General features: G+C 36.5%; 1 protein-coding gene across 4 annotated transcripts in view; it reads right to left on the bottom strand.

The window, feature by feature from the left end:
* Window positions 1-11,073: 11,073 nt before the first annotated feature.
* Window positions 11,074-14,708, bottom strand: part of LOC110449537 (alpha-1,3-mannosyl-glycoprotein 4-beta-N-acetylglucosaminyltransferase B-like) — a 48,368-nt gene continuing 44,733 nt past the window's right edge. For all 4 annotated transcript variants that reach the window (XM_021496473.1, XM_021496476.1, XM_021496475.1 and 1 more), the window contains exons 12-14: window positions 13,508-13,701; window positions 11,479-11,740; window positions 11,074-11,235 (exon numbers count right to left, since the gene is read on the bottom strand). In XM_021496473.1, the coding sequence (XP_021352148.1) occupies window positions 11,203-11,235; window positions 11,479-11,740; window positions 13,508-13,701 (489 nt within the window). In that variant the 3' untranslated portion in view covers window positions 11,074-11,202. The remainder of the gene's footprint in view (window positions 11,236-11,478; window positions 11,741-13,507; window positions 13,702-14,708) is intronic.

The following is a 14,708-nucleotide window of genomic DNA, read 5'->3' as shown; positions in this document are numbered from 1 at the left end:
TACATATGATCATTGGTGTGTCATTTTTACAGAAAGTCGATCTAAACCCCTAAAACATGTAAAATTACTCTGAACACATTAGTTTAGGTCCAAATATAGCTGTAACAAATTCTCAGGTCCCTGTGCTTTTGATCAGCTGGCTCTACTGTGTCATGTTCCCCACCTGCTTTACATAACCATAAAATAACAAAACTTGAAACACATTGGTTTATTTTGGTGTTTTATTCTCATTTAAAGATATCGTCAACAATAAGTGTGATCTCCAGTTTATACTGTTTCAATATTGACTTACAACATCAGCATCAAGACATGGTGTCCTTTTCCACAGCAACAAAAGCAGGGAATTGGCTTCTTTCAACATCAATACACATAATAATTTGGCAAATATTACATGAATATTCATAATGAACATGGACATTTATAATTATACTTGAATATTCATGATCTACATGAAAATTTATTATCTATTGGCAGTATACTGAATTCACCTCTTTCAACGACTGTAATTACAAATTATATCATGATTATACATTCATTGCACATTTTCATTTTAAATAACACATCAGTAGTCCAATACCAGTCTACATTAAACATATACAAATGTAGTAAAAAGTGGGAAGGCTTGATTTAGAAAAAAAACTCATTGTGAAAACAATCATAAAACATATTGCAAAACTGAATTAAAATTCCAAACAAAATCAAAACAATTCTATAAATCACCAATGTTTTGTGTCTCCATGCACAGTAAACCTGTATGGTTGTAAATCATGAAGCTATAAGACGTGTCGACCATGTTTTACTGGTATCCGGCCAAGAGCTCAACATTTTTTTATTGAATAGGCAGAAAATTGGTTCTGGGCTTGTAATCCAATTAGACCCTACATTAAGAAGCCCCCCNAAACAACAATCATCAGTAAAATCTAGTGACAGTGGGGTGGACTGGTAAATTAAAGTTATCTTATATAAATTTGTGAATGAATTCTTCACCAACATGGAGCTCTCACAAAACAGAGGTAATTTTACAGCAAACAATATTGAATGAAAGATCCAGCAGTAAATATATAATGGCACACAAAGGACTTAAACAATTAGGCACAAAATACACATGACTAGTAAACTTACACGGACCAACATTCCTACAAGGGTGTGTACTACATATGTACAAGGCTCAGTCAGATACACCCGTTCTGGTCAGAACAAACACACAGGCTGAATTTTATGTCAATTGGTGCTCAAACTTTTGGTCTGGCAAATATAAACTACCAGTTCCATGATTAATTGATTGATTGATTGATAGGTTTTACGTCCGCTTCACTACCGAGTAGTTCGGTTTTCCAGCAGACGACTACCAGTTCGAGTTTAAGGACGAATGTTATACTTCATCATAACATATGTATCTCTAATCAGAAAGAGTTCCGAAATCTGAAAATTCTTAAATCTTGTTACGATGGGTGATTTTGACTTGTTTAATTGAGGACAACTTTAACAGTAAAACCATATATACTATATTGATTACACTCAAAGTGATTTAATGCCATAGTTTAAAACTTTCCCTTTTCTGAAATAAAGTCAATTTTCTAGTAATCAAACACAGAATTACTAGAAATTATTAAAGGTTTACAGCTAATGAGAGATTTATGGTTAATGTTATGAGAACTTGTGTGCAGTATTCTACAAAACGACAACTACCCAATATGTATACAATGTATGATTCAAGTGCCAGATAATATCTTTTTCTTGGCAAAAGCATGTACAGAATCATAATTCATATATATATATTGTGAATGTTCTGAACCAAACACATGCAACTTAAAAATTACATAAATACATCATTACAGACAAACAATTATATTTTTATATATTAACATAACAAACAGATTAGCTGTGGTATTATTTCTACTTGACAGTTGAACCATCCATATAGCCGTAGTAAAATTTGTTTACATGTTAAAGACTTTTATTTGGTGTTGTGATTTATTGAGTCCCTCAGATCTGACCCAGATTCTTTTAAAAATAACTGAAGCCTTAACTACATTGGAAATCCTCCAGTTATTGTCAATACCGTATTTGCTAAAATCAGTGCCCTGGCCATGGGCGCGTAAAAAATGTGAGTTATGATAGAAATAGTTGTGCAACTTTAACCAGTTATCACCAAAGGATATACTGGGAGAGGGGGGCTATACTAAAATTTAAATTCCTCCTGAAAAAGGGAGAGGGGCTCTTATATGCAGAGCACGCTAGTTACGACAAATATGGCAAGATAATTTTAGAACAAGAGGCCCAGAGGGCCTGTATGTATCGCTCACCTGTTTCTTTTGTTACATAAAACTGACATAAAGGTAACTTCAGACCAATTTTGGTAACTAGAACGCAAGACATGTTAACATCTCTTGACCTTTGACCTCATTACGATTCACACAGCTGGTCTACTGAACATACCCAAGTATCATGACTCTAGACCAAATGGTTCTTTGGGCCAGGTGAGCGAAAAACAGAAGTGTGAGCTTAATTGTTACATTAGAAATAACAGGGTGTAATACCACGCTACTTATGCTCTACTTTGGTATGATGCCTACATTAAGCTAGTTTTTATTACATGCATTGTCATAGTTTGGCAATATATATATTTTAAAGCTAATTCTGTACAAGGCAAATTGGCTCAAACCGAGCCGCTGGATGGTAATGGACAAATATCTTGATCTGTTTTATATCCTGGCTACAATTTTGAACATATCTTTAAGATAAGGACATTTGGTACCTTTTTCCATAAGAAAGGAGTGTTAAAGTTTAGGAGAAATTTAAAGTTGAGTAAATTCTGTTAAACTCTGGTAATACTCCTTTTGTGGGAAATCTGAAGTTAAGGGATGTGGCGATTCTGGGCCTAGTTTAGTAAATAAAGGCATCCTTTATCAGTGATATCTTATTCTATAAAAATTTAGGGGATTCTTTTTTTTATATTAAGATATGACTAAATACGAATAAGCCCGAGTTTCCCCTGGCCCTAACACCAGACTTCGACATTTTGACATAAAGATGTCTGGTGTGGGGCCAGAGCGCAATGCTATATTAAAACGTGGAATTCTCCGACACCGTTTGATATCGGGGAGTGACTAATCAACAAAAAGACGCGGTCCGGAAATCTTCTAAACAAGAATAATATATTCCCCTTTTCGGTCCGGATCATTACGGTTTGTTGATTAGCCACCCCATGACCACACCAGAAATCTATATGTCAAAATGTCTAAGTCTGGTGTAAGGGCCAGAGGAAACTCGGGCTAAATACGAATTTGATATTCAGTGGCTTCCTATACTCCAATGAAGTATTAATTTCAACATTGCTCAGTAACACAAAGAGTACAAACATTACAATACATATTGTATACACACACACATATAACGCATAACACACACATATAACACATAACGGTTATAAAAATACTACAATAATAAAGCCTTTTTATACATATAGAGTTTAACATATTGTGTAAATATTATATATAAATTCTAGATATAATTATAATACAATCAATAAAGTATCTTTCAAGTCATGGTCACTATGAATGGCTGAAAATTTGGTCAACATTCACACACAAATAGATCTCCTTAAATGGTTGTAAAATTATCACCTAGCTGTTGTCGTCCAAATATAAGTCTGTTTGATTTCGAAATTTTTTAAATTATTGAAATTATGTAGCTGAACACATTAGTGATAGGCAGCAATTGTGCATTAAGTTAAACATGTATTTACAGGATAAAACATATATTGTATGTATTTTAAAAAAATCATGTTTTGACACTTTTTTCTCTCCTCAAAACACTCGATGCACTATAAAATAATTATAAATTGTATATGTATCAACGAAATATTCAGTCTAACACCACAGTAAAACACACAGAATAGTACCTGTCAATGGCAGTACCTATCAATGGCAGTACCTATCAATGGCAGCACCTATCTACAACTAACTCAGACGTGTAAGCTAAGAATGTGCCGTGGAAGACATGACGGAACGACAGGATCTAGTCATTCCAGTTGGGTTTTACTTTTACCAAGGTACCCAAATTTAACGTAAAAGTTCAGTTAAAAACATGTATTTGAGGTCAAGTCACTTCAGTTAGCTTCAAATTGCTAGGTATGACAAGGCTTTGTAACTTGTAAAATTAAACTTATGTATTAGGAAGATTTTTTGAATTCCTCAAGCCTTTCACCCCTGCAGACCGTAATGGACTCCTCCAGATCAGTGCAAAGTAGAGTCTACTTAAGTTACATAGCGGTGAAACGTTTAACTTTTAATAACCTTGTAAATAGATAACAACGTATAAACTAACATGACCCACGTTAGAGTACAGTTACATACCATTATCTATAAATATTGCAATTTCACGGCAACATATTTATCATTGATTTTTTGCTCTAAGTAATAGGTTTTTAATTATCATGCAAATATTATTACATATCATTAAATTTCGTGTTTATAATAGTAAACCTGTATTTTTATTTATGATCTGAAGTTTCTTTGATTTTAAACATACATTACTGTCCAATAATACTGTATTAAAATAAAAATACTTGATTTATTCCTAACCTCATCAAGTTTGATTTTGTATTGATACATAAGTATATTAATCACCATACAAAATGTTTTTTAGCATTATTGGATCAGTTAACATTTCAAAGATCTACAAACATTTCTGTATGTAAGAATCATAGTTATAAAACACATGTTAACACTTGTACTCTTCCAGTTCAAAGGTTGGAATAGTTCATTTTGAGATTTCAGGGGTGAATGAGCTAAATATCCCCAAAATAATGAGTACCTGAACAAATCATGGGATATTTCTTTTTAATGAACATCACTGATATTAATATCATGTATTGAGGAAGCGAAACTAAGATAATGCTGTGTGGTAAAATCATTGTTGTGACAACACTTTGATACTGGGACGAGTTAATCTATCACAGACACGACGTCACAGGATACAAACAACATTGTCAGGACACATTCTATTTATGTTATTTTCTGGTTGTGTATCTTATTTGTTTTTATGTTTAATATTCTCTTTGTTATTTCACAGGAAATCTTTAGCGGATTTAAAATTCGAGGTTTGAAAATAAACTTAAAACAAGTCTGACAGCAACATTAGGGAAAACAAAAACTACACAGCTTAGCAACCAAAAAAGTAATTAATAGACTTGTACAGATCATGTGTCACAAACATATGTCATAGCCATGTTTCGTAATTAATAGACTCATACAGATCATGTGTCACAGACATATGTCATAGCCATGTTTCATAATTAATAGACTTGTACAAATCATGTGTCACAGACATATGTCATAGCCATGTTTTAGTAATTAATAGACTTGTACAGATCATGTGTCACAGAGATATGTCATAGCCATGTTTCGTAATTAATAGACTTGTACAAATCATGTGTCACAGACATATGTCATAGCCATGTTTTCGTAATTAATAGACTTTTACAGATCATGTGTCACAGACATATGTCATAGCCATGTATCATAATTAATAGACTTGTACAAATCATGTGTCACAGACATATGTCATAGCCATGTTTCGTAATTAATAGACTTGTACAGATCATGTGTCAACAGATTTATGTCATAGCCATGTATCATAATTAATAGACTTGTACAGATCATGAGTCACAGACATAAGTCATAGCCATGTATCATAATTAATAGACTTGTACAGATCATGTGTCACAGACATATGTCACAGCCATGTTTTCGTAATTAATAGACTTGTACAGATCATGTGTCACAGACATATGTCATAGCCATGTATCATAATTAATAGACTTGTACAGATCTTGTGTCACACAAACATATGTCATAGCCAAGTATCATAATTAATACACTTGTACAGATCATGTGTCACAGAAATATGTCATAGCCATGTATCATAATTAATAGACTTGTACAGATCATGTGTCACACAAACATATGTCATAGCCATGTATCATAATTAATACACTTGTACAGATCATGTGTCACAGACATATGTCATAGCCACGTTTCGTAATTAATAGACTTGTACAGATCATTCATGTGTCACAGACATATGTCATAGCATGTTTCATAATTAATAGACTTGTACAGATCATGTGTCACAGACATATATGTCATAGCCATGTATCATAATTAATAGACTTGTACAGATCATGTGTTACAGACATATATGTCATAGCCATGTATCATAATTAATAGACCTGTACAGATCATGTGTCACAGACATATGTCATAGCCATGTTTCGTAATTAATAGACTTGTACAGATCATGTGTCACAGAGACAGCACAGTATTTTCTCACTCCTAAGTATGATTCAATTATAGCTGCAAGGTGATAAAAGATTGAAAACAATAATCTGTTTTGACCAGATATAAGGTATTGTAACAATATCACTAAAGGGGAAACCCATGTAAATTGAAAGGCTAAAATTTAAATAAAATTGAAAACGATATATTGCGAAAGAAAAACCTGACGTAGAATTATGTCACAAAGACAAGGTCATAGTAAGATGTGTCACAGCTGTGGTCACAGAATGGTGACACCTGTCATAGTAAAATGTGTGACAGGTGATATGTCACATACACGTCACAGCTGTGGTCACAGAATGGTGACACCTGTCATAGTAAAATGTGAGACAGGTGATATGTCACGTCCACGTCACAGCTGTGGTCACAGAATGGTGCCACCTGTCATAGTAAACGTGACAGCTGTCGTTACACAACGGTGACACACTGTCATAGTTAACGTCACAGCTGTGGTTACAGAATGTTGACACACTGTCATAGTAAACGTCACAGCTGTGGTTACAGAATGTTGACACACTGTCATAGGAAACGTCACAGCTGTCATTACAGAACGGTGACACACTGTCATAGTTAACGTCACAGCTGTGGTTACAGAATGGTGACACCTGTCATAGCAAAATGTGTGAAAAATGATATGTCACGTACATGTCACAGCTGTGGTTACAGAATGGTGACACCTGTCATAGTAAAATGTGTGACAGGTGATGCGTCACAACTGTACATGTCACATACACTTATCACAGCTGTCGTTACAGAATGGTGACACCTGTCATAGTAAACGTCACAGCTGTCGTTACACAACGGTGACACACTGTCATAGTAAACGTCACAGCTGTGGTTACAGAATGTTGACACACTGTCATAGTAAACGTCACAGCTGTCATTACAGAACGGTGACACACTGTCATAGTAAACGTCACAGCTGTGGTTACAGAACGGTGACACACTGTCATAGTAAACGTCACAGCTGTCATTACAGAACGGTGACACACTGTCATAGTAAACGTCACAGCTGTCGTTACAGAAGGGTGACACACTGTCAAAGTAAAATGTGTGACAGGTGATGCGTCACAAGTGTACGTGTGACATACGCATGTTGGTGACATACAACTGACTAGAACAAAGGCAAATAGTCAAACCACTTCCCTACATACATACACAACAAAATCCCATCCCAGTAAAGATTGTCAGTCACATACACAGCAATACATTGTACAATAGAGAGTGATTATGTACTGGTATACACCAGTACAATAGAAATGAGTATACACGACACAGTACCGCACACATACGTTACACACATACGTTACACACACACATACATTACACACATGTTACACACACACATACATTACACACATACGTTACAAACATACATACATTACACACATACGTTACACACATACGTTACACACATTCGTTGTCTCTGTGGAAGTATTATTGACATTAAAATCAATTAAAACAATTGTATCATCAAGAAAGGATCCAGGATTTTGAAGACAAGCACAAATTATTTCCCTGTTACATGAACAACAAAGATGAGGACCATTACATATGCAGATATTTTACAGTATAGGAACAATAAATTCCTCCACAGTGGACTCGGCATTCTAAACAACTTTTTGTCGTTATAAGTGACACTGAAGACATTTCTCTAACACACATCAATGGAAGGTACATACAAAAAAGGAGGCATTTATGAATTGTGAACGAAATATAAAATAAGATTGCTTTTAAAATGAAAGTAAAAAATGTACCGAATTCAGCACAAATATTTAGTGCAAAAAAGGAATTACAGTAAGTTCAAGCTAAAAGAAGTATCATTGCGTAAGTAAAATTTTATATACAAAATATTTCCGAATCATTAAAACAGCACTCAAGAAGAAGCCCTTTACTTTTTTTTAAAAAATTTCACTTTTGAAATGGAAAAAAGTACGAAGAAATTGAAACATTTTCACAGACATCAACAACATCTGTCATAAAGGTAGCTATTTTTAGAAATGGACTCAAATTATTTACCCTGGTATGTATGTAACACTTGTAAGATATGCTGTATCAGTATTATACAGAAGATGGATGTTACACTGGTATGATAGAACAGCTAGATGTGTTTGATATTTATATGATAATAGATGGGTAACAGAATCTAAGGAAATCTCAACCTGTTGGTGTATCAGATTTTCCCTGCCTTGACTATTTTCTCCAACACATAAACATACTAAATCAGGGTTTATGCAAGAATAGAAAGTTAGTACCCTTTTTTGATATAAGGGAAAATATGTGCTTTAGGTGCATGACCCCTCCAGCGAGAGCTGCAGGCCAGAGCCAGGGGGAGAGCACGAGATGGGGGGGNTTTAGTTTTGTTTCTCGCTGTTCATTATAGATTTTAAAATATCAGCAGCGACAATTAATATCAACACGGGGAAAATGAAATAATCACTCAGTTGTGGAACTGATGGGAAAATTAAAGAAAAATGGAACCAAGACAGATTCAAGTGGTAGTATTTTAGTTACAAATGGTTGAATTTTTAGACTGAAAAAGGGGAAAATAAGGCCGAAATTGGAGAGGGGAACTGGCCCATATTCGGCCACAAAAAATGGCCTGTAAACATCCATGTAAATACACTTAACAGCAAACTACAGAGTTCAACTCTGAACACATTGTGGATCGGCAGCAATTTCCGCCATGCATAACTCCGCAGTGATAATGACCTCATTTCCGAGTGGAACAAAAGACATGTTGGAAAAAGATGGCCCTAAAAAGACTAGTCCCGGACCACACCTAAGGTAGAGTGCATTTTTTATCAGGAATAAGATTGTTCTGCGAACAAAGTCCCGAGTTAAAAGATTCAATTGAATAAAGGTATGATATACATGATACTAACCTATACATTTATCTCTGTTGGAGTACAAAATCATCTCAATAAATTATTTGGGAATAAAAAAACATTTCAAACTTCGATGACAAAATGTTAGAAACTCATAAATGTTTCAAAAATTGGTTTAACCTGATTTCTGTAAATACTAACCTCCCCTACTTCAATATGAGTCACAGAAATGCTGAATCGTCTCGCATCCAGTGTTTCGCCATAACTTGAAAATAATTTGTTAGATTGACTGAAACGAAACTGTGCGGACGTATGGAGGCTTACAGTGATACAACACCACTGACATCTTGTTCTCAATGTGTCAGAACTTATTTTCTATCACAAAAGCTTGTGTGTGGTCTCTGGTTACAAAACATTTGCTCTAAACATTTAAGATTTTGAAAGTGTCTTATACACATAAACATATTCTGTGACACGAATGCTGACAATGGTGAGTACTTTAAATGTCAGACCACAGGAGCGATTACCTTCCCTGTTCGTTGTTGAGCGAGACCCCCCCCTGTAGCTGAATTATACCACTGGTAGGCCAAGCATATAGCTTACAATAACGGATGTAATGGAATACAGACCCTACAGTTGAACAATTCTTATACAGTACATTTAATATTCGGACTGTCAGGAAAATTCATTTTCCATTCAATGCACCAAATAATGAAAAATCCCTGAATATCTGTTAAAAAGTTACTAAATTTCTGATCAATCCATTAAAAGTTACCATTTAATTTTGTTTTTAGAACATTAATGGTATTAAACTAACAGCAATTAATTTTTTTACTGATGCATGTTAAACTTCATTTACCGGGTAATTATCAAATAACTTTTTTCACAAACATTTCTTTAATTATTCAATCAAAGTGTCTGGACAAATAAGTGACCACCAGATAGACCCTTTCCGCTACAGGGACCCTCCCCTGGACAAATAAGTGACCACCACCAGATAGACCCTTTCAGCTACAGGGACTATCCCCTGGACAAACAAGTGACCACCAGATAGACCCTTTCAGCTACAGGGACTATCCCCTGGACAAACAAGTGACCACCAGATAGACCCTTTCAGCTACAGGGACTATCCCCTGGACAAACAAGTGACCACCAGATAGACCCTTTCAGCTACAGGGACTATCCCCTGGACAAACAAGTGACCACCAGATAGACCCTTTCAGCTACAGGGACTATCCCCTGGACAAACAAGTGACCACCAGATAGACCCTTTCAGCTACAGGGACTATCCCCTGGACAAACAAGTGACCACCAGATAGACCCTTTCAGCTACAGGGACTATCCCCTGGACAAACAAGTGACCACCAGATAGACCCTTTCAGCTACAGGGACTATCCCCTGGACAAACAAGTGACCACCAGATAGACCCTTTCAGCTACAGGGACTATCCCCTGGACAAACAAGTGACCACCAGATAGACCCTTTCAGCTACAGGGACTATCCCCTGGACAAACAAGTGACCACCAGATAGACCCTTTCAGCTACAGGGACTATCCCCTGGACAAACAAGTGACCACCAGATAGACCCTTTCAGCTACAGGGACTATCCCCTGGACAAACAAGTGACCACCAGATAGACCCTTAAAGGCCTTTCAGTTACAGGGACTATCCCCTGGACAAACAAGTGACCCCCAGATAGACCCTTTCAGTTACAGGGACTATCCCCTGGACAGACAAGGGACCACCAGATAGACCCTTTCAGTTACAGGGACTATCCCCTGGACAAACAAGTGCCCACCAGATAGACCCTTTCAGTTACAGGGACTATCCCCTGGACAGACAAGGGACCACCAGATAGACCCTTTCAGTTACAGGGACTATCCCCTGGACAAACAAGTGACCACCAGATAGACCCTTTCAGCACCAGGGACCATCCCCTCTAGTTCAACCGTCCCGACAACCACACGCACGGGACTGCCACACAAACTTGTGGAGCACTACATAGTATATATGGTCCTATCTCGAGAATTCTGTCAGCTCCCAGGTTCCATTATTTTTATATGAACCTACAAAATAAAATAAAACATATCAGTGATAGGCAAAATATTGTACTCTTTGTGATCTAGAGTGACTTGTTACTATTTACTGGTTTGTAATTTTGTAGATATTACTTGACCCTTTCACCCCTTGGTATCTTTAGTAGACTCTACCATACATTGATCTGGATGAGTCCACTATGGTCTACAGTGGTGAAAGGGTTAATGGTTTCAAGATATAGCACTGTAGATAAACACTATAAATGTACTTACCTCGCTGAGAATTATCCAGTTTTTACTATTGGCATGGACATTAAGTCTGATATTCACGACTTTTCCAATGCCTGCGGGAAGGGGGCAATCAGCAAGGCCGTCCTCGTCAAACCAGCCGATGATGAAGTACCCGTCAGTCGTTTTAAAAAATCCCTGTCGCAACAAAATGTTCTCGTTATCCGGGTCTTCCGGGGTAATCTCCACACTCGTGTTATAGAATATGTCAGACAGGTGTGCAGGATTTCCACTTCTAAACAACACACTGGAAAATAGGAATATTACTTAAGAATTAATCTTCAAATCAGTATTTCATGGTAATCGTAACACACAAAGCCACCATGGTATAGGGAAAGATATACAACAATAACACATAAACCTATCATGATATAGGGATATATATGAGCCTGTATTTTCTGATGCATGATTTGCTAAATTACTTGTCAACAATTTGTTCACCTATAGAGCTTGTGTTATCAAAAAGTGTGATGCTATGTTCAATCCTATAATACCGGTAGGAAAGGAGGTTCTAATTTTCATCTTTAAATAAAAGAAGCCACACATGAACCAACAAGCCATTCGGGTTGATATGTCTTTGACCATCAATGCACGTATCAGAGAACTAATTTAAACGCAAAACCTTAATGTTGATGGAGATGCTGACAAAGTCAATGGACCATGAAAGGTAGGCCGCATCCAGCATTTAATACATGGGCTGAGATGTACTACCTCAGATGCATGTATGGAGCAAGGTTGGTTGGTGTAGCACTTTTACTTTCTGAGGAAAGAACTTAAACGCAAAAACTTAATGTTGATGGAGATGTTGACAAAGTCAATGGACCAGGAAAGGTAGGCCACATCCAGCATTTGACAATGGGCTGAGATGAACTACCTAAGATGCATGTATGGTGCAAGTTTGGTTGGTGTAGCACTTATACTGTCCGAGAAACGAACTTAAAATGCAAAAACTTAATGTTGACGGAGATGCTGACAAAGTCAATGGACCATGAAAGCTTAAGGTAGGCCGCATCCAGCATTTGATGCATTGGCTGAGATGTACTACCTAAGATGCATGTATGGTTCAAGTTTGGTTGGTGTAGCACTGATACTTTCCGATAAACTAACTTAAACAAAAAAACTTAATGTTGATGGAGATGTTGACAAAGTCAATGGACCAGGAAAGGTAGGCCACATCCAGCATTTGACAATGGGCTGAGATGAACTACCTAAGATGCATGTATGGTGCAAGTTTGGTTGGTGTAGCACTTATACTGTCCGAGAAACGAACTTCAAATGCAAAAACTTAATGTTGACGGAGATGCTGACAAAGTCAATGGACCATGAAAGCTTAAGGTAGGCCGCATCCAGCATTTGATGCATGGGCTGAGATGTACTACCTAAGATGCATGTATGGTTCAAGTTTGGTTGGTGTAGCACTGATACTTTCCGATAAACTAACTTAAACAAAAAAACTTAATGTTGATGGAGATGCTGGCAAAAGTCAATGGACCATGAAAGATAGGCCGCATTCAGCATTTAATGCATGGGCTGAGATGTAGCACTTATACTTTCAGAGAAACTAACTTAAACACAAAAACTTAATGTTGACGCCGCCGTCGCCCATAATGCAACACCTAAGTCTCGCTTCCATTTCGTAGCAGCGAGACAATAAAATCCTAATTTATTTGTAATTAGATCATAAAATTATTGAGTTTCGGCATGCAACTATGATGCAGTAAAGGACATCACTACAGAAATCACTGAGAGAAATGAAATACTTTATCTAGCATTTCAAATTACAGTAAACCAAGTATTGTTATACAAAATAACCTGCAGAAGACACTAAAATAGTAGGATATTTACCAACACAAGACACCCCCATACTTATCCAACCCTTGAAAAAAAAGGACAATTCTACTTGATTGTCTGTTGTATTTTTGAGTCTGTGTAGAAAACAATATCAATTTGTTATAACAGAACAATTTTAACAGGATGATAATTTATTTATTATTTCGATTGACTGAGAGCTTACCCATCAAGTTCTGCAGGCTGTTTGAGTTTAATGTTGATGTGGTCTCCCTTCTTCGGCTCGGTGGCCCAGAAGATGTCCTGGCCGATGTAGGCCTTCTGGAAGGAGTATTTCTGGTACATTTTCAGACTCGCTGACAGTTCAGCACTGGGGTTAGCGTGGGCTCGGTGGAGCATCTGCTTACCGAAATCTTTGTCCTAGAACATTCAGATTTGGAAAATCAGACCTTGAACTACTGTTAATTGTTTAATAATAGAATGATATTACACTGATTTGTTTGTGGTAAAGATGTGATTTGTACAAATTTTCTTAAAAAAAATAAACAATGTTTCAAAATCAAATAGTTTGGATGATCTTTTTACCACTACATTTTGTACATTATTATTATTTTTAATGAATGAAAAAAAAACAATCTGTACAAATGCAGTATTCTAATGGAGTCATGCTTGACAACAAAGGCTGAGCGCCATTTTGAATCAGTTACTTGATGCAATTGGTAGAAACCTGTTTAATATACATATATGGTAAGATATCCGAAAAAAACGATTGTTAAGTGTCTAATTACGTAATAAGATAAGTGTATATAGCAAAGATGGGTTTTGAATGCAGTAAATAGAAAGTACAATTTTGATTGGTCAATACCAGAAGCTATATCTTTACATGTTAAGATATAACAAATTTTGTATTGTAACAAAGTTATACCCCGTCTTTATTTCCTAGCTGACGTAAGCTTCCAGCCCACCAGAATTGTGTTTCACAATTCATGTGTAATTTACTGGGGTTCATCGAGTCCTCCCAGCCACACAGTTGAGATAGTATAGGAGCCATTAACCCTAGACTGACCACTGTCTGTTAAAAATAGGGATCTCTACGTCATGAGTAGGGGGGACAGAGTAGCCACTCAATAGTGCAGCTACCCCCTCCTTTCATCCGGGACCCTGGCCGATGGAGCCCAATTTGATTGGTCAATTAGTCAATAGGTGTTAATGAGGGTCGTATAAAAAGAGGTGCGCGGCTCCCTAGGGCTTGTTGAGATAAGGAATTTCACACGATACAGATTGGATTATACACATCATTACCTATTATAGATAGCGGCTTGTTAAACGAAGATGACTCAAGCCGGACTATCAGGCAGTTGGGTAAATACATAATATGTCTTACCATTTGTTTAGATAAGTGCTTATTACTGTAATATTACCTTATA

This window comes from Mizuhopecten yessoensis, unplaced genomic scaffold, assembly GCF_002113885.1.
Source record: "Mizuhopecten yessoensis strain PY_sf001 unplaced genomic scaffold, ASM211388v2 scaffold4631, whole genome shotgun sequence".
In the NCBI taxonomy this organism is placed as follows: domain Eukaryota; kingdom Metazoa; phylum Mollusca; class Bivalvia; order Pectinida; family Pectinidae; genus Mizuhopecten; species Mizuhopecten yessoensis.
The sequence above is the reverse complement of the archived record's forward strand: the minus strand, read 5'-3'. Positions and strand labels throughout refer to the sequence as shown.